Raw genomic sequence first — 22,337 nt, forward strand, 5'->3', positions numbered from 1 at the left:
TGGCATACTTTTAGATTTGTACAATATAAAAGGCAGACATTTTCTAAATGCCTATGGGGCAGCTATTGCAGATAGAGCCTTATTTACCAAATTTTGTTTAACCCAATGAGAACTACCTGCCGATTGGCCAAAAAAAGTTTTCATTATCAATTGGTCCAATCAGCAACATTGTTAGAATAATTTCACAACACAAAAAAAATGGGGTTAATTATTTGCAAAGCTCCATTCTGATTGGTGATTAAAGTAAAGATATCATGTAATTGACCAATCAGAGGCAATGTTAGATCGGCAGGTAGTGCTCAGGGGGTTAATATTGGCATTGGATGTTACATGCGTAGTTGCTGAAAAAAAATGAAGATATCTGGCTAATTTCTTCAGCAGGATTCCCACAGCATATGGCTATGGAATTGATTTGGGAGTTTTAAAATGGACACAAATCATGTTTCAGTCTTGGAAATTTGATTTTGGATTATTTGGTCATGGAAATTTTAGAAAAGTGTTAATCAGTGGACATGAATTATAATTTAATATGGTCATAGAAATTTTTAAAAAAAGTCAAAAGAACTATTTTTGCAAAGAGAAAGAAAAAATGCAAATTTTATTTATTTTTCAAGTATGTGGGACAGAAAATTGTTATAGCTGAATTTGTAATTTTAGAATTACTAGCCTGACTGGCTAGTTCGAAATCCATACACCACGTATGGAAGACATGACCTAAATCTTCCATACATGGGGTGTAGATTTCAAATTTAGTGTTACCTATTTAGGTAATCCCATTTCAAATTCGCACTCACTGTGTGGAAGATAGTCCATTAGACATGGATTGAACTGTTAGCAATCATGATACAATGTAAATCCAGGTACATGTACTATAGTAGGAATACCAGTTGAATGAACGCAGCTTTCAATAGCGTGACGTTTTTTTTTGCGTACACTGCACAATGTACGCCAGCGTGTGTGACTGTGCGTGAGTAATGCAGAAGTGAATCCAACCATGCCAACACACTCGTGATTGGTTAGCATTGTATCCAGGGTCATGCGTTTCGTGTTGTAGTTTGAAATGCGCAATATACGATCGCTGTTGGATCAAGTACAGCTGTTGAAAGCTGCGTTCATTCAATTGGAATTCCTACTATAGGCCTATATCATCTTTAACAGCAACAATATGTTTAATGTCACTATCAGTAAGATCATAACATTTTGAATTTTTAATCCAAAATTGTAAAAAATAGAAAGATGACATTTCCCTTTAAAATGAGGAAGGAGTCAATCATGTCTGTTGAGCAAATAATAGTGACATTATAGATGAGATAATGTTGCCAGACTTGACGTTAATTTTTGTGACCGGTGACATGCTTATTACGAGTAGTTGGACTAACTTTTATTTTCTTACACAGAAGGGCAGTTTTTCTGGTTGTTTTATGAGAAAAAGTGATAAAATTATATGATAAGGAGCACTCGGTTTGTGGTAATATGTGCAGTTTAAAACTGGAGTTTAAAATGGATAGTTCGAAATAGATTTTGGATCGCTTAGTGTCCTCTCAAACCTTGCACATGTAAACTACTGCACAGATCAACCTTCAAAGGTTTCATCTTCATATGTCAATGTGGGTGAAACATTTATTAACATATGTGATGTGATCAAGCAAAGTCAGTTGGATGTTGGGAATATTGATTTTGAGATATAGCCTGTAATAGTATTTAACTTCCTTTGTATTTTATTGTTCTGAGCAACACTAAAATGGCCAGAACCTGGAAGTCTGCAGCAAAGTTTTCAGTAAAATAAAGCTCTGAGAATGGATCATGTAATGAAATTGAAAACTACATTGATTTTGATTGACATCTGGTGACTCGCTAAGCTTGATTGCATCACATACTGTTTTTAATTGGTGTAGCATACTAGCAGATGGTGATATTCCAGTTTAAATCCATACACCCACTGTGAATTTCAGATGGGATTACTTAAATGGGTGACCCCATTTCAAATCTACACCACCTGTGTGGAAGATTAAGGTCATGACTCCCATAGTAAGGATTTCAGCTGGAATGGCCAATGTCACAGACCAACTATTACTGAATTTCCTAATTTTGTATGAATTTTACTGAAGAATATTGAAAAAGACTGAAAATACTACTAATTCATGAATATACATTTGGACAAGGTGTTAAAAAATGTTGGCAGCTCTTCAGCTGTTTTTTTAGTTATTGTGTGAAACATACATGTCAGTCTTCACACCTGAATAGTGAATTATGTATATTTTGTGAAGAAAAAAAATTCCGTTCAAGTATTGTGAATTCATGATACAACAATGTATGCGATGAAATCAAAGCTGCAATGTGCATTGTTACTACCAGCATTCTTTAAATTAATTTTGTTTAGTTCTTTATATGTATAATAAAATGAATATTAAATCTGTTCATCTGGACTTACTATTTTTGATAGCAACAGTATCGTGCTCATCCAAGACGCATCATCAGGCTGACTGATCAGGTTGTTGACTATTGACCTGTGACACACTTGATGCGTCTTGGATGAGACGCGATACTGTTGCTATCAAAAATAGTAAGTCCAGATGAACAGATTTAATATTCATTTGATTATGTTTGTCTACCTGGATGACTGAGAATATTCACAAATTTTTCTTTATATGTAGCATACTGCTGGACAAAGTTGCAATTTTTGTTGACGTTCAAACATTGGGGTATAATTGCAAAACGATGTGCACATCTTGCAGTCTGAAGATGAAATTTAAGACACTATTTACAGTTCTTGGCAAGGGTGTATTTACAGTTTGGCATAGGTCTTTGCAGGGCTGTCAACTTTACATAAATGACTAAAATAGTCAATTGTTGACCCCTAATTTAAAAGGGGGCAGATTTTTTTCTCCAACAATATTTGTACGATGCGTGAGATTTTACTTCCTTGACGTTAGAAAGTGTCTGAAAGCGTGAGACGCACACCAAATAAGTGAAGAGTTGACAGCCCTGGTCTTTGGCATATGATGACAGGTACACTGTTTGTGTTATAAAAACCAAGTCATGGTAGGGTCACATACATTTGTGTGTGTCTTTATGATGAAATCAGGGGTCAGTTTGACAACGGCTTGCTATCTATCTTATCTACGTATAATTGAAAATGGTTTTACATCAAGATGGATTGCAAGCTGTTGTGAAACTGGCCACACTTTGTTATTTCAGTTTTGCCCATTGGGCTATCCCATTTAAAATCCACACTACCCCTGTGGAAGATTTTGGAAATATCTTTCACAGAGGGAGTATGAATAAAATTTCAAATGGAATGAACACATTTGGCAGCTCCATTTGAATTTTTGAGGAAGATTCAACCTGAATCTTCCACTGAGGGAGGGTGAGTTACAAATGGAGCTGCCAAATGTGGTCATTCCATTTGGAATGCATACTCCCTCTGTGAAAGATATTTCCAAAATCTTCCACAGGGGTCATGTCACGTGTGGATTTTAAATGGAATAGCCCATTCAATTGTATGCTATAATTTCTGTGGTGTTCATCTACTATTTAAATATGTGAATATATTGTTTGTTCTTTCAAATCTTATTTTCCAGATTGCTATTTTTTCTAGAACTACTAATTGGGTGTATATTTGTTACACACATTAAATATGGTTGCACCAGAACAGAGATTGTTAATGTATGAAATGCTGGGTTTTTTTTCTGTTGATAAGAAATGAAGTTTGAGAACTCTAAAATGCCTGGCCACTTTGGTACTCATATTGGGCTGATCCATTTATAGTTCACACTCCCCCTGTGGAAGAATTTTGGAAATATCTTCCACAGAGGGGAGTGTGAATTAGCACATTACACAACTCAATTTGAAACTCGCCCTCCATCTGGAAGATTCAGGTTGAATTCCAAGATGTATGGAATTCAAATGGAGCTGTCTATTAAATAATTTGAAATTCAGACTCCCCTGTGAGATATTTTCATAATCGTCTACAGGGGGAGTGTGGACTTTAAATGGAATAGGACATAACCCATTACTGATTCCCCCAGATAACTACAACCCCTCTTGCTTGCTAAATTGTCATGAATATAGAGTATGTCATCAAGCAGTTTCTGCCTTGGTCAGTACTCACACTCTGTAAATTGCAGAAGCCATTGAACAGGTTTTATGGGGGCAGGTAACATCAATCAAATTGTCAAAACACTATTTTTACACACAACACACAAAAAAAGAAACACTTGATTTATTCACTGCATTATATCTTCTTAAAAATCCAAAATAGATATATCCTTTATTCGCAACATGATTCAAACAGAATAAAACTTTACAAATTCATTGAACATGGATATTTCACAAGAATATCGAGGGCTCAGTGCCGCCTCATCTCCACTTGGAGAAAATTGTGTTTTAAAGAATTCTGGCCTCGTAGGCATTTATATATATACTGCGCTCAAAAAGTATCTGTACACTTAAAATAAAAGCAATATCTCAACGACAGTAAACCTAAATTACCCAATAAAGTAGTCAATAGATGGAAAACTTTGTTCTGCATGATTATGATACCTCATTCACCATGGTACAAATTTATTTTCCCAACTTGAATGAAAAAAGAGCGATTTCAAAAGTGACAGAAGTTAAAACAGACTTTCTCTCAAAACATGCCAATTATGACCACAGTAAGCAAGTGTTGATCTGTCACGCTGCATTGAGCCATTACAAAAGCCAATAGGAATCGCCCTGGAGGAGGAGATATCCCAAATTTGTCAATTTTGAATTGGTATAACTTAAAGGGTCATAAGTTGCATTGTGCAGAACGAGGTATCAAAATATGCAAAACAAAAATCTATTTATCGTATTTGGTAATGTAGGATCATTTTCTAAAAGATATTACTTATTTTAAGTGTATGGATACTTTCTGTGCGCAGTATATAAGGCTGTTTTACTGATCGGTGGCATCATTGGGGTTGAAAATGTTGTCACTTTGAAAAGTCTATTACTTTTGGAAGTCACTGGCATTGCTTTTGTATTTTTAAAGTACCTGATAACACAAAGTCTTGGATAACACAAACTGCAACCTATGGCCCCATAGATTTTGTGTTAAAGAGATTACTCTCTATTTTCCAAAAATGTTGGTACCAAAATTGAATTTTTGCTCAAAAGGGAGATGTGGCCATGTTGCGCTGAGTCCTCGATTCAGAGACAAACGTAACGAAAACGACCCATTGTTTGTGGGTTGAATATACAGTATACACATAATAATTCATAATGCCTGCTACACATTGGAAAATAATTCATAATGCCCGCTACACATTGGAAAATAATTTATAATGCCCGCAATTATTTGTCCATAAATCGAAATAAAAATTTGAAATTACATTTTACATTATTTTTAAATCCTTATTGCCAATACTTTACAGCTGCATTGAAATAATGAAGCAGCTAGAGAGGTTCTATCTCTGCTGCTTCTAACAATTTTTTCAATATATCTTACAAGACATTATTTTATGGAATTAAACTAAGGCCATCTTAATTTAATACTTCGTCTCAAAGCCCTTCCCAAGTTAAAAACCTAATGCGGAATGTGTTTTTTTAAGAGTTTTTTGTTCAACTTTAATTTTTTTATCTGTGGGACACACTCTTTGACAAACATAGACCACCTTTTCATCTCTCAAGGAGGTTTCACTGTGGTCAAGATGAAGAATTTTATTGAGATTTCTGACGATTCATATCTCAACAGACTATTTTGACGTCTGGCGATGTCAGACGTGAGTTTTTTGTGTGGTGGATTTGGAAAAAAACAAACAGCGGAAAAAAACTGAATGACGCGCAAAAAGTGGGCGATTTTACTAATGCGCGCGTGGACTTTGAGACAAACTATTAAATTAAGATGGCCTAATAGTATACCAGAAATTCATTTTTGCAACTTGCTTGGCTACATTGCATCTGATTCCATCAAACTTCAGGCATCTGATGGGTGGTGGCATATAAAACAGCACACAACTACACATCAGATGAGTGGGGAAGTCTGATGGGGTGCAATGGGTTATTCCATATAAAATACATACACCCCTTATGGAAGATATGACCTTAATGTTCTACACAGGGGTGTAAATTCAAATGGAGTCACCCATTCAGGTAACCCTATTTAAAATTCACACTTCCTGAGTGTGTGGTGGATTAAGGTCATGTCTTCCATACGGGGGTGTATGGATTTTCAAATCGAATAGCCCAATGTAGCAAAGCAAGTTCAAAACATTTGTTTATTTCCAAAATTGGATTTGGTTCAAAAAAACACTGAAGTGGATGAATAATCTCCCAAGAATGTGCCAGCTGTCACATCTAGTACTACTGTCTGTTCAATTAGCTTAGATTCTTGAATTTTTAAGATATTTGAAAAAATAAAAAATTGTGGCCAAAGTCATCAAAGAAAAGTGTTAGCACAGCCTTGGACCTAACGTGATTTATACTTTTCAAATTCCAAAGTTCAATTTAAAGCCCAATTTCTTTTCAACTTTGCCTCATTTTAGGCAGTTACTTGGGTCCACGACCTTTTTACAAATCGAGTGGGACGGTCCATTCTCAACTTAGGGCATAGACCCTATCCAATTTAGCAAAACAATCTATCGACCAATCTATCCTCCCATTTCAATTGTTATACCGTTCCGGTTATTGGATAGGGTCTATAGGTGATAATGGTCCACCGGTTTTTGTTACACGAAATTATATGGCGCGATTACGTTTTATGCATAACATTATTTTGAGCATTATTTTTTTCCTAAACAATGACATTAAAATTATGGATTTCGTTCTTATATCAACTAGTTTACAATGTAAATTGAGTTTTGTTTAATACCATCATTCCTTCCCAAGAATATCAGCATTCGCTTGACATTTTCAGTAACAGTGACTTTACAAGAATTGTTTTTTGTGAACTGATTGTTTTAAATAATATTTTCTTGTACAAAAGTTCTTTTGTTTACAAATGTCCTTCTCATAGTTTGTATTCAACAAATAAAACGAAATAACAAATTGAAAATGAATGTGTAGTTTTACAATAGGCCTATACCTTCTCAGACTCATTCGCACAATAAATAAATAAAATATATAAACAAATAAATAATAATAATTAAATAAATACTACGCAAGGAATGTATTTATATAAGCTGGGCCTATTTTAGAAAACCTTAGTTCATAAATAATAACGTAATGTTTGAATAGTAGGGTTTCAACACAAATTAGGCATAGGCCTACTGACAAATATAGCTATGCTGGACAATATACTTCCGGATGCGGATGGTCGAATAAATACTATCTTACCGCATTACGACATTCGTCCCCATTGCTCTAAATGGATTGATTCAAAAAAGTTTATGGTACCCGACGTTCTACGGTTTTTTATAAAAATATCGCGGGAAAAGACCAAAACTGAAAAGAAATCGGGTTTGAAATTGAACTTTAGAATTTGAAAAGTATAAATCACGTTAGGTCTAAGGCTGTGCTAACACTTTTCTTTGATGACTTTGACCACAATTTTTTATTTTTTCAAATAACTTAAAAATTCAAGAATCTAAGCCAATTGAACAGACAGTAATTTATAAACCTTAGGGCTCGGTCACCCACCTTGCATTCTGAATAAGAGGAATGTCCCACACCGACATCGTCTGGCTAATAATTACTTAGTACACCAGAGATACTAAAATCAATACCTGGGATCGATACATGTGAATGTGCTATGCACGATTTTGATATTCAGACGAAAGTCTTTGGATACCGGGGTAGAAAATGATGAATATCTCCCGTAAATGATTTCGTAAAGAAGCTTGCGTCTTGAACTCAAAAACTGACAATAATTCTGATTTTATATGTGCCGAATTATATAGCGCAGTGTATAGGCCAATTGTGGGTAGTCTAAAAGCATATGACCTATGGCGTACCATGCTCGACTCGCACACAGCGAGGTCAGTCACCGGGCAATTGTCAGTAGCCTTAGTCAGATGTCCTTCGGCCCATTATGCGTCTCAAAACTATTAAGCAGGTCGGAACAAAATGGCCACACGTGGCGGTGGATTCAACCTACCATGGTGATTTCTGCCATGAAGATATCGGGGCGATGACACTGTGTCCTTCTGATATCAAATAATTTTGATTTGATTTTTTAAAATTTGCCATAAAATATTTATTATATCGCAAATTTCAAAAAATTATTTGATATCAGAAGGACAGTTTTATATTTAGAATGCAATGTGGTGATGCTGATATGCTTTAATCAGGCTCCACAAAAAATACTGCGCAAAGGTGGGTGACCCGAGCCCTTAAAGAAAATAAGAAAGTTTGATATTTAAGTATAAACAGCATACAATATCTGATATTTTAAGTAATTTTTTTACAAAATGATAAAATTATATCATTGTGAATTCCTCATAATGCCCAATAAAAATACTATAAATGTGGAAAATGCAGCGCGATATTTCCACTTTTATACGCAGTACTATAAACCGTTCATATCCAACATGTGAATTGCCATACGTGATTTGCTGAGCTCATGCAAGATACATGTACAGACGGCTTTGCGATGATAAAAACCTGGTAATGTTACTTTGTACCCTCTGTGGTCAGAATATTACTAAGTCATAGCATGCAGACGTGGACGGTGGATAGTTGTACGCTATTCATCCCCGCTCTTTGTGTATCTGCGGGTACTCATGCTCATCGGAAATTTCGCGAAATAGGGGGTGATTTCTGCTAAAAAATATTTGCCAAACACACAAAGAGCTTGCTTTAGGAAACAAAAAATGCAAACTCAACTCAGTTGTAGGACATGTTGTATGTGTTTACGCTAAAACAGGGGTGTTTTTCCTCTGAAAAGGTTGCAAAAGGGGGTGTTTTCAAAAGTTTGTCGACTAGCATGAGTACCTGCGGATACACAGAGTGCCAGAACCAGGATCTCAACAATATATTTTAAACCAATTTGACAAACTTGCACTATATTTTGTCTGTAGTGCTGAAGTTAAAAACTCTTTTAACCAAAAATGGAAGCATGTTTTCTATGATATATGTAAGCAAAGACCGCAATCATGAAAATGTCACGTAACCTTCATGAGGCAAAAATTGACTGATTTGTATGATCACAAGCAAGCAGATAATCAAATGCAAAGGTCATACAAACAATGTTAATTACAGTTTTTGGAGAAAAATTTCATCAACTGCAAAATGTAACACAAACAATGTTAATTACAATTTTTGGAGAAAAATTTGAAAAAAACATCCCATCTCTGAAAATTGCAAATCCATAGTTATACCAGAAAGCCTGAAAATGAACCCCAAATCGGCTGCACACTAAATACCCCCATGCTATAATTAGACAAAATAACAAGTTTGTCATACCAGTAACAAAGTTGGCTGAGATGTATCTATCAAAAACAGTGCCATGTACAATATTCTTGTTACTATAGCAAAGCTGTAACCTTTACATTTTAGAAATCAATATTGACAAAATAGAATATACATTGCAAACTTGCAAATTAAAACTCATTTCCCATGATGAGATAACTCACACTACACTAATGACATAAAAACATATATGTGACATGATCTGCTCTGTGCGGGCCAAAGGAGGCATTTTTGAAAATTGAGTTACTATAATTGTAACCTTGTAGTAACATTAGGCTATCATATACTGAAAACACCAAAGGTCTAGCATACTTGGTTCTAAAGTTATGAGGTTTTGTGATGTGTATTTTCTTATGTATTTTATTGTTTTTACTCCATATTTTTGCCTTTATCTCGGTTTCAAATTTGCCGCCTTTGGCCCCCATGGACCAGATTGTGTCACATATACAAACGGCAAACACACAAGCAAGAAAAAAAAGATATGTTCAATTTGAGCAAAGTTCAATACTTATCACCTTTTAGGCTTATAACTCTTAAAATTATTTACATAAATCATGATTAATATAATATCAGCACAAAAATTCATAATGCCCGCTGAAAAAATTCATATAGTTTGTATATAAACATCCTGAGTACATGTACCATATAAAGGAAGGCTCCTGGGGACCAATTGTAATTTCAACTTGTATATCATCCACATACAAGGTTTTCAAACATTATGGCAAGTTTCTTTTCTGGTGTAAAATCACATTAATTGCGCTACTCCAGTTTAAATGCATACACCAATTTCAAATGGAGCCACTCATTCAGTGTTGTCTGCTCCAAAATGGGCTATTCCTATTGAAATCCATACACCCCATATTGAAGAAATGACCTTAATCTCCACACAGGGAGTATGAATTTCAAATAGGGTTCACACTCCCTGTGTGGGAAATGTAAAGTGATGTCTACCATGCAGGTGTATGACTTTCAACTGGAATAGCTGTAGCAACCCATTAACCTCTTGCTTTTGATCTGATATATCCTAATCATCAAACATTCACATTAAAGCTCAACCTCTTGGTATACATTACTGTCTTAAAATGTAAATATAGAAATGCCACTGTGAAATATACTGTATTTAAATGAAATAATGCCCTATAAACAATTCTTAGGTCTTTTTATTGATTCTCTGTTGAGCCTGATTTCACATACATATAGCGATCAAAGCAAATCAGACACCCAATTTTGCTGTTTTGGATATACCCAAGTATCTTTCCTAACCATTTGAACCACTTGGTTTTTGTGTGTGTACACAGATGATATAATGAATCTTGAAATATACTGATACAAGTGACCCCCAGGGTAAGGCTCAAATTATTCTTGTCTTGTTCTCAATGCTAAGAATTTATAATAATTTGAAAACAGCACCTAGATTCTGTAAGAAAGGCAGTAATGCCCAGTATAAATTTATGTGCAAACTTGTCAAACACTGCAGCAATGCTATATAATGTGGCAAACATTTGCAGCAGCTACAAAATGTTGGGAAGGAGAACAATTAAAGCCCAAACAACGCTAATGCATAATTCAAGCCAAAAATTGCAGCACAGGTAGCAAAACACACTAACACAGCATTTGTCGCAACACACAAAAAAATGCACAAAAATATTGTACTACTGCCCCCAGACAATAATAATGTTAAAGTGGTATTTTTTTTTGCAGTTTGTTGATTTTAAATTACTTTGCTTGTTCTTAAAGGGGAAAATAAGTTAGACAGGCTGAAGAATTAAATCCACCAGGGTCATGCATGTTAATGTGTCATATCATTATACCACCAATTACAAAATATAAACAATGCCAACAGGAATTGACAAGGATAAAAGCATTGCTAGAAGATGAAAACATGACTGCATGACCTGAAAACATACCATAATTAAAGCCATATTATAACATTTGCTGAGGAGGACGCCCTCACTGAATTTTTTTAATTCATTTTTTACACGATTAAATTGTACTTTATTAAACCAATATAGCCTGCAAAAATCAAGACTCTAGGTGCTGTAGTTTTGTCAAAATCAGATATTTTGAATAAAAGGCTGATTCAGCCCTTTATTATTACGATGGAATTGTTAGTCGAACGCATACACGATGTTCATAACACACAGTATGTACGGCGTGCGCGACGGTGATGTACACAACAAAGGGTCGTACCACAACATGACCGAAGGAGTGGTACGTATTGGCGACATGTGCGCTGGTAGTAAATTCCAATTTTCTTTGCTTTGCCGTAGTTGTTCAGATAAAAAATAAAAAGGGGATATATCTGACAGTAAAAGCTAACATTTTATGGCAAAGAAATGCTAATCTATTTTGTTTGAAAATGTTATAATATTGCTTTAAGTACATCTATTAACAGGCAGTAAAATGTTACTCCTGTTGACAGATGTGTCAATTCCCCTTTAAGTTTGCGATTCTGAGTTTTCATACATAGACTTATGCATAAAAACATATTAGCATGTTTTTGTTTTAGCAGTAATGGACACCTGCAAAAATAAATGTACTCACAAAAAATGTCCACGTTTACAGTAAAAGGTCCACATGTTCCTCCTAAAGACTTTTAAGAATTTAAATCAAAAAGTTTTTTACAACATTTAACTAGAATTACGCGGTTCGTAATTAAGATGGCCCCCACAAAATTATACACCACATGATAAAAGTTATTGGTAGTACATATTATTTGACACAATAGGTCTGATTTTATGTCACACATTGTGCCAGTCAGTCACAATGGCTCATCTGTGTCAGAAAAGATGCAGTTTTAAAAGTTGCACTTTGCTCCATTCAGCTCTCAAACAATGCATGATATACTGTCGAGTACCTGTAAGAGCTGAATGGACCAAAATGCTTTTCAAAACTTTCATAACTGCATCTTTTCTTAATTTATTATTAGGGGACAACTTGGAACTTGTGAACCTTATGTTATACTGGTCCTAATATCAATATGGCTGTAAATTGGCCATAAAAGTGATGGCTAATACAGTGGTTGAAAACAAACACCTCAAACAACCAAAATGGCCGACTGCTATAAAAGTATTTCCTATAATCACCGTCAGGGACAACCTCGGAATGGTGCATCTGTGTTAGGAAAAAGGCTCACCATGATTGGTTGCTGTCCTGCCCAGTATAACATATTAATGTGATTGACAAGACGTCAGACGCAGCATTCCGAGTTTATATCTTGTCAACTTTAGATGAGAACAAGACAATAATAAATTAAATGCGAGCCTATGAAAATATTTACACATTATAATGGGAGCATGCCAACAATTTTGAATAGACTATACAGGTCCTGAGAGAAACATTTCTTGTTTTGTTTTAGCTATCAAGTATCAACTATTCAGGCCCTTATAGCAAGCTGGGCAGACAGGGCTGTCCAAGTAGCATCTTTAATGTTTTTCTTTTAAATTACATAATAATGATTTTGACGGATAATACATGTCGACTGCTCAGTGCCAAAATTGGGTAAGTGCAATAGCTGCCATGTGCAGCTGCCATATGTAGATGAGTACAATATACATTGTACTGTGTGTAAATTGCCAAATGTTCACAAGGCAGCTACTGCACTTACCCACTTCTGGCATTAAGCAGTCGATGTTCATTTTGTTCACCCAAAATATTTGTTATCTTTTTTTACAGTGATGTTATCAAATGATTGGCCATGCAATGTAAAACCTTATACAGAAATACTTGGGCATTTGCGAGTCAATGCCTACATGTAGAGATTAGGGAACGTTCATAAATACTTTGGTAGGGGGGGCTGGAAAATTTTGATTTCGGTATGTCAAAACTTTTTTGACCCCCCCTCTGTCTGTATGTTAAACTTTTAAAACCCCCCCTCTTTATGGACTGAAAACTTTTTTGCCCCCCCCTTTTGTAATCACCCAAACTTTTTGCCCCCCACACATTTTATTTTACTATAGTACAGTGGATTAAACTTACAAAGTTTCAACCGTGTTACAAATTCAAGCAAACAGATCCGCAATAAATTAATCATTTATCAGTGTCAAATTGTCAGGACATCATAAAATATAAATAAATTGCTTTCAAATAAGGTCTCAAAAGTTATTGCATGGATGTATCAGGGGTGTATCCAGCTTTCTTGGTGTGGGGGATGACATTTTGCGGCACAGACGAAAAACAATTGCAGTTGCTTTACATACATATATACCGGAGCTTTAAAAAATGCTTTACTGCGTGCGTGTAACGCAGCGCAAAAATTTTGTATTTTACTCTATTTACGCCTATGATCGGGATGAAAAGAGCTTTATTAGACAATAAAAGGCGTAAGCCTTTTTAAATTTGTATTTAACTTTTGGACCCCCCCTTTATGGGTGTCAAAACTTTCTTGACCCCCCCCCCTTTTGCCATGTCAAAAACTTTTTTGACCCCCCCTTTTTGGAAGGTCAAAACTTTTTTGACCCCCCTACAAATTTTCCAGCCCCCCACCAAGGTATTTATGAACGTTCCCTTAGACCCATATGAACTGGCAAGAATTAGCAGTCAAAGAGTTGTCAAGAACCACTCTTCCAAATTTCCCATTTCCAATATATATGTCGCAACTGCATTTATGTAAATTATCAGAGCAGTGCCATTATTAAAAGGGAATATAATAAAGTCCATCCAGCTGAAATTAGTCAATCAAAAACACTTATCAAAAGCAATGACCCCACATTTTGAGATCACGACCCCAGTTGGTCAGGAACCCAAGTATCAGGCCCTTACATGCTCCCTTAATACACATTACTGTCATAAAATGCAAAATATACATATAATGCCACTGTGAAATATACTGTATTTACATGAAATAATGCCCTATAACAAGTCTTAGGTCTCTTTATCCACCACCATATCCTGAGTGTATATGTACAAACATCATATTGTCTGTATCCAGCTTGAAATGGGGGGGGGGGGGTATTAATATGTGGATCCTGGGTTTTTCCTGTGGAAGTCAATTTGTACAGAAATTCCTTCCCACAATAAATATGTATATTGCATAGCAAAGGAGATGAATTAACCTCCGAACTGTATATACATGCATATTGTTATGCAATAAGCCTTGTGGGAAGGAATTTTGGTAGAAAAACCCATGGAGCCACCTATATGTATCACCCCCTTTCTTATGACAATGTGTGTCCTCTACAGCGATGTGTTATTTCAAATAAAAATGTCCTTGGAATGACTATGTGTTCAACACACTGGCCTTGGAAGAATAATAGAACACATAGCAACACAAATTGCGGGTCAAATAATCGAAAAGTCACCCAATATTCTCTTGTATGGGCAGGAAACTATCAGCAGTCGCGGGAGCCAATGTTGAAAACTTCGCCCAAAGTCACAGGAAAAATCTTCAAAAGGCACCCAATTGGGCTACCAAATCACAGGTTTGGCCACCCTCTAGAACAGGAGTGTCACTATAGTCTATGGTCGGTATGCACAAGGAGTTAGACCAGGCCTAACTTCAGACCCAGTCTATAAATCTTTTGTGCATACAGACCTATATATCAACCTTGAGTCACCGGCACTAAGAAGTTCAGCATGTGCTGCGTTGGCTTAGCATGTTTTCTTGCGTGTACATATGCGGCATGTTGATCGCACGCGTAACAGGATGTACACGCACCAAGTACTGCTAAGCTAACAAAGAACACGCTGAACTTCAAAGCTAGGGCCAGTGACTCGAGGTAGTACACCACAACATACTCATCTATCAGGACACAGTTCTTTAACCACAAAACATTTACACATTCATTGAATGACCTTAAGTTGAAAATGTGGGTACAAAAAATCATTCATTTTTGTACTCTGCAACTTGAGGTCAAATTTTGCACAATGGTTGTTTGAGTTTATTGAACTATGCCAATGGGATGAGGCCATTGTGGTCCATAGTGTGTGTGTGTGTGATATTTGGACAAGAACCCCTATTCTATATTCACCAGCGAAGTGCTTTTGTTACTCTTTGGTAACCTTTTGGAATGATGGTACATGCCGTAGAATTTGTGTGGCAATCATTTCGATTGTGGTTCAAGACTCAAAAGCGAAATCCAGCTGACATGGTAATAATCTGATTAAATTATAACACTTCGCGGGCGAATTGAGAACACATGCAAGATCCTCATGCATGTGCTCTGAAAATTGTGGTGCGCTTTCAAATTTTAAGTCCTGGTATGTAAAACTAACACCCCCCCCCCCCCACCCCTTGGAGAAAACCAGCTGCTTATCAATAGCCTCACCTGCCTAAAACATATACTCTGTCCTGCATAGTGTAAGAAATAAAATAGTGACAAATCAAATCCATGAATGACTATAAGAAATGGGAGCTTTACATATGTGATGTGATGTTTTCCCCCCAGTTTTTGTTTTGTACTATGCATCTCTTTAGTGTTCTAAATAAGGCACAGGCCCTCAGTCCAAAAGTGTGCAAAAATTACTGCTGGCAAGCTAATATGCTTTTAAAGTGGTGGGGTGGGGGAGTGGTAGTCACAGAGGGTCCAACCACCTCTGAGGGGTCCGAAATTTTGGGTAAAATTATGTTATAAAAAAGTCTGGACAATCTGGAAAATCCCAGTTAATTGTTTTTTCTCAGTATTTTGTCACAATGATCAAAGGAATGGTATTTTATGCAAAACAGAGTACATGTTTTTTGTAAATGAGGCCTATAATTACCAAATATTACCAACCATACACTTTGTCCTCATGTTACACAGTATCCATGGTAACTTCCTTCCCACTACCAGTATCAATCACCAACATGCCCTCTTCAGTTTCATCATCTTTCTCAGTTGCCATGGTAACTTCTTTCTTTACAACCACACTGTCTACCGCTAACATGGCATCATCATCAGTTTTAGCACCTTTCTCAGTTACTATGGTAACCTCTCCTTTAGATAACAGACTTCCATTCCACTCCAGCCCATCAACTTTCACATTCATCAAAACCTGACTCATAAAGTGTGGATTCATGGGCTCAGGCCACGTCTTGGAATCACAACGGAGTTCTTTGAATGGTAAAGCGCCCTCTATATTGATCGCGTTAGTGTCCATATCTAATGGATCTGGCACTCTGAGGGCAATGGTGACACCGAGGGAGTCCCAGTACGGTTTTAACACCGGTTGTTTGGCGGTGTGCATGGTCAGCTGAGTTGTGAGATGTAGATTAGTTGTTGCAAGCATACCAAGGCAAGCAGATTTGATGGATTCCAGTTGTCGAATGGTTCCTTGTAGTTTTGTGTTGGATGATATTAAATGCTTTTCATCCTGTTTAAGAAAAAATAAAAAAGTAAAAACACATGCTATTATATATTTCCTATTTTTATACATTTCAAAGATTTAATATACAATTTTACTCCCAGACCAATCAGTCAGATTCTTTTCATCACTGACTTGCATGTATTTCTAACTGATTCACAACATGTATGAATGAAAAGAAGCCATTATAAATCTTGTTTACAACCCCCAAATTCAACACATTTCCCACTTTATAAGGATGAAAAATGGTTTATGATGAGGAAGTATTAAATGACCATGCTTGGAATTCAAAAATCTTCCAGTGGGGGTGTGGTTTTCAAATGCAATAGCCCAATACATGATTACCTATTCCAAGTTGATTTCACAAATGGTTGAGATGCGATGTACTTGAACCCATTGCAAATTAAAGATCGCTACCTACCCAATACTCCCACACAGTGTCATCGCCCCCATATCTTCATGGCAGAAATCGCCATGGTAGGTTGAATCCACAGCCATGCATGGCCATTTTGTTCTGACCTTTGAGACGCATAATTAGCCGAGGGACATGACTAAGGCTACTCACAATAGCCGGGTAATTGATTTCTCTGTGCGTGAGTAAGCTTGTATACGACATTGAGGTCAATGGTCATCGACTTTTATACTGCCTAAATGGGAGTAGTGAGTGCAGCTATATAGCCTACTACGCGCTGTAGTCCATACAGGACCAACGCAATATAAAATCAGAATTTTGGTCAGTCTTTCTCAAGACGCTAGCTAACGACTATCATATATGTTCAACACGTATATTCAAGTGCAAGGAACCACATCTGGATTCTTCAGACGAAATCATTTACGGGAGATATTCATCATTTTCTATCCCGTATCCAAAGATTTTCATCTGAATATCAAAATCGTGCATAGCACATTCACGTGTATCGATCCCGGGTATTTATTTTATATCTCTGCTGTACCAAGTAATTATTAGCCAGGCGATATTGGTGTGTCCCATGGCCAGTATAACCAGAGTGTAGCCAACCGTGTCCCCAATTAAGTGGCTGTGCCCCACAGCCCCAAATCAAAGAAGATATCTTCCCACAATGCCTTTCTATACTGATGTAGTACGATGATGCATCATGTTGCAAAGGATTCTGGGAAGGGTAAGATATTTTCTCTAGGGCAAATGTATGAAAGCTTAGAATGATTAATTTTTTAATAAATTAAGAGAAACAGAACTTTCAAACTTGGCAGAGCACAAAAAATATATCCTGAAAAGATCCACTTTTACAGTAATCCACTTACCTGTAGAAGCGCCTTCCTCATCATCTGATTCTTGACTCGATTCTTCTTGGACGCATGTCTCTGTCTTTCCCGTCTTGTGTCACCGATTAACGGAGTACCCTTCTGAGGTGATCTAAAATTTTTATGCAACAGCTTCACCTGTCCTGGCATTGGGGACCCAGGTATTGAACCTTGTGGTACACCAGTCATTGATTCTACTCCATGATAATAACCAGATGTAGATGCTTCTCCATCTTCTGATGATGACAAAGAAATGCTATCACTTGGAATCTGGTAAGCAGCACTTGATGGGGAGTGAAATCTTTCAGGAGATTGGACAAAATCTTCCCTAGAACTACCAGGAAGATGTTGATGTTGTTGAGCAAATGATGCTTCATGTGAATGTGGGGTGGTGATAAGATGAATACCAGGCTGGCAAGTACGTGATTGAGCGCTTGGCTGAGTGCTTGATTGACTGCTTGACCCATATGTGACGTCATTTGCATCAGTCCTAATCCGACTGTGATCTGTACGTCTAGGTAACTCCCCAATACCAGTAGACATTGATTGTACCCATACAACAACAGGACCGGTGGGTGACAAGTTCCGCCAAGCTGGAGTTGGTTGCTCATTTTGCTTGTCAGTTGCTACTTTTGAGAGATCCATAGGATCACTCTGTGGTGGGACCGATGCTGGTGCTTCACAAGATGATTCATCATCAGCATCTCTATAGTGCACCATCTCAATATCTGATGATGGTGGCTCATGTCTCAAAAGCTTGCTGCGACTATAGTCTTTTGCTGTAGCTATTTCACTTGATACTTCAAAAGGCAATTTTTGTCTAGTGACATCCCCAACTTGATTACTGGCATCTCTGTTTGTCAAGCCCATTGATAAAGCTGTCGTTGCTAACAAATTCAATTCATCACATCGGGATCCTGACTCTAGACTATTTGTACAAATTTCTGGCAAGGCACTTGATTCCGTCGTCTGCTCACATGATTCCGTCGTCTGCTCCTCGATTCCCATTTGCTCATATTCAGAACATATTATCTGCTTTTTCTTTGACAAATCGATTGGTGCCGCTTGTTCTAAAATAGGCATGGGCAATAATATTTGTGCAGGAATACGGACTACCTCCATGGAAACCGGATTCATATCGCTTGTAGATTTTGACTCTGTGTATATTAAATCTTGACTGGTACTAACATGCCCAGCTGCCATATTACCTGCTTGTAAATGACTAGTTGGAGTTGTAGGTGGAGGTATAATATTGGTACTAGTAGCTACTGACATTTCTTCTGTATGTGGTAGCCCAACACTACTCTGAGTACTTTCGTACTCTTCTTCTACAGGTATACTCTTGGGCAATACTGCTACCGCAGAATCATGACACAGTGCCCTCTCTGGTGTCAAACTGTTATTGCTAATAGGACCGGATATATCTTGTACTTTCACTGGACTGTTTTGTGTAACTCCTAAATTCTCGCTGGAATTATTGACCTCTTTAATAGCAAACACAGAGGGTGTTACTCTTGATAAGGCAAATATTGGTGAATTCTCTGATACTTCCTCACTCTCAACCGTTTGCTTCTGCAGAACCGTTTGCTTCTGCGGTTCCGGCACCACCGGATCTTTCACCGGGGTTTTGTAGATATGAGCAAGCTCTTTTATCTGGTTTGCGATTTCCCGATATAATACCACTTTGACGGATACCAACGCCTCCTCGTGTCCAGGTGGGATTAATGCTGCCAGACTGGAGACGCCTTCGCATAGTTTTTGTGTGCTGATGGATTTTAAATGCGCTATACAAGCTGCTCTCACTGATGATAAGGTTTGGATTCGGGCTTGGAGTTGTATATTTTCATCTGATAGCTTCTTCTCATCCTGTATATGAAAATTTGTGAGAAAAAAAGAAGAAAATAACATTATGTATAATGTCAGAGAATACTGAAATGTGATTGGTCAGAGATGTCAGTGGGATCTGACAAAATTGTGAAAATTTAAAGTGCAAAATTGGGGAATAGGTTACAGCAGGTGTTAAGGGGTATAACCCCATTATTTTTTTTCAACAGATATCAATGAAAAAAGCGTACTTCCAAAATTTTATTTGATTTGGATATTGAATTTGGGAGTTAGGCCAAAAAAATAATTGTTTGTTTGTCCTCCACAGCTTTGAAAGAGGAGGTGCGGGCGGGTTTTTTTAATTTTTTTTATTTATTTATTTTTTTTCGGATTTGGCTTATTCCTGGACCTAGCAAGAGCTAAAAGCTACTATCATTCATGGTGACTTTAAAAAAACCCATTTTGTTTCTTTAATATGCAAATTTATAGTTTGTGTTCATGTCATAGTCTTTTAATGATTTCAAAATGGATATAAATCAAATTATTTTTGAAGACATTTGAAATAATAATAATTGACTATGACATGAACACAAATAATAACTTTGCATACAAATGTATAGAAGACACAAAATGATTTTTTGGGGGCTTTTTATTTTCAACTATGAACGATCCTAGCATTTTTTAGTTCTAGCAAGGTCTAGAGATACTCCAAATCTGAAAAAAAAATTGAATTTTTTATTTATTAAAAAAAAAATGAAAAAAAAAATATTGGTCAGGCCAGGAGTGGGCGGTGGAGGACAAACAAACAACTTTTTTTTTGGCCTTATCACATACATTTGTAATGTAGTATCAAATTGGACAATATACATGTATAGTGCAAATCTGCAAGAACTAAATACACAATAAGTATAATATGTATATTTCTGATGGTGTGAAAACCTTTTTTTGGATTAAGTTGGGGGATAAGGCTGTGGATCACGAGGTGCCCCTTTAAAGGTTTTATTATAAGCACAGGAGGAAAACTCAATTTTGAAAGCCAAAAAATGCACAATTTTCAAAAAATGCAAAAAACACAATTTCTACCCCCCCTAAAAAAAAGCTGGATAAAGTTGTACATTTTAATAATTATTTTTGCTTCTATTAATCAGCTGGCAATGTATGCTAATTCAATGTGTTCCTGACTGTTCAACAGAAGCAACAGTACTTTTAAAGTACTTTTAAAGTACAGTACTTTTAAGCTGTATGTTTAAAAAAATGTACAGCTTTATCCAGCTTAAAAAAACCAAAAAAACAAAAAAAAACACCTTGCAATTTTAAACTTTTTTTAGGAGCAGTATTTATCCAGTTTGAACCTTGAATAACAAGCAATTTAAGATCTTTATTTTTTGTAAAAAATAAAATAATAATAATTTTTGTTGTAAAAAATGCAACTATACACCCCAAAAACGCAATTGCTGCCACAAATACCGCCATTGTGTTTTCCTCCGATGCTTAGGGGCTGTGCAATAATTATGAGCCCTGGGGAGGGTAAAATTGTGGGGAGGGGGCAAGAAATTTTGGCAAGCCAAAGGGGGGGCAAGCAATTTTGGCACACATTCTTGGGGCACCTTTTAAATAAAATGCTCTAAAAAGGCTTAGGAAAACAGTACGGAAACGTTTAAATATGCACATTTTCCTGCTCGCTGCGCTTGCAACATGTATATAGACCATTTACGGTTTGCAAATTGGGATCCAAAAAATTTGGCATGTGCAAGGCGGGGGGGCGTAGATTTCTTGGTGGGCCGAGGGGGGAAGTGATTCCTGGCGGGCGAGAGGGGGAAAGCGATTTTTGGCGAGCCATTTGGAAATTTCGGGGGGGGGGGTGGGGCTGTAGGTTTAACTTACCTTTTGGAGTTGTTCTTTCAGTACTATTTCCTTGTGCCGATACCTAGCAGCTGCATAGCGGTGTTTTTCCTTCTTTGTTATTGCTCTATTTCTCGCATCTTGTGGTGATTCCTCATCACTATCAACACTACAGATCCAGTCCTCATGCTGTCCATCATCAGAGTCATAGTCACACTTTTCTTCCACAATTTGAACTTTTAAAGTCTTGAAATCTGATTCTGAGGTACTCTGGCTGTCTGTATCATGCTGTTGCGAATCGTTGTTTTCTCGCTTGATCGGACGTAATGTTAACGTGAAAACATCACCGACTGAGATATTACGCTTTTTTGCCTGCTGGTTTGTTATTGACGCTTTTAAACCACCAACATTTTGTGCATTTTCATCAGAGTCTGTGCGGTTCTGTGACTGTGAACTTTCTCCACTATCTTGTGCGCTGGACGGTTTCTCATTAAAGTCAACTTTATTTACATTGTCGATGTCATGATCGTTTCCAGCTGAGGTATTATGGTTGCCTAAATTATACTGCAAATTATTTTTTGGATCTTGCTTGGTAAAATTCAAAGTTGTACAAACATCTGTGGGTGTGTCACACGTCTGTCGATGACTATCCGCGTTGTTACATGACTGCTGTAGATTTTCTCTCGTACATTGTGTCGTCAGATCAGTCGTACGCTTTTATCGATGCCTTTCCGTCGCCT

At 36.8% G+C, this 22,337-nt stretch overlaps 1 protein-coding gene across 1 annotated transcript; it reads right to left on the reverse strand.

Moving 5' to 3' along the window:
• Positions 1 to 14,740: 14,740 nt before the first annotated feature.
• LOC140160670 (uncharacterized) lies at positions 14,741 to 22,303 on the reverse strand. The gene is made up of 3 exons (XM_072183945.1): positions 21,640 to 22,303; positions 17,932 to 19,797; positions 14,741 to 16,659 (listed from the first exon to the last, which is right to left on the reverse strand). Exons 2-3 carry the CDS (start codon positions 19,204 to 19,206, stop codon positions 16,102 to 16,104), a joined length of 1,833 nt encoding a protein of 610 aa, XP_072040046.1. The 5' UTR covers positions 19,207 to 19,797; positions 21,640 to 22,303; the 3' UTR covers positions 14,741 to 16,101.
• Between the last annotated feature and the right edge of the window lie 34 nt (positions 22,304 to 22,337).

This window comes from Amphiura filiformis, chromosome 9 (genome assembly GCF_039555335.1).
Source record: "Amphiura filiformis chromosome 9, Afil_fr2py, whole genome shotgun sequence".
NCBI lineage: Eukaryota > Metazoa > Echinodermata > Ophiuroidea > Amphilepidida > Amphiuridae > Amphiura > Amphiura filiformis.

Excerpts from the sequence above, each read along its gene's own strand:
- LOC140160670 (XM_072183945.1), bottom strand. The coding sequence starts at position 19,206 with ATGTCAGTAGCTACTAGTACCAATATTATACCTCCACCTACAACTCCA. Across the intron at positions 16,660-17,931 it reads TGAGGAAGGCGCTTCTACAG|GATGAAAAGCATTTAATATC; the intron begins GTAAGTGGATTA and ends TTTCTTAAACAG.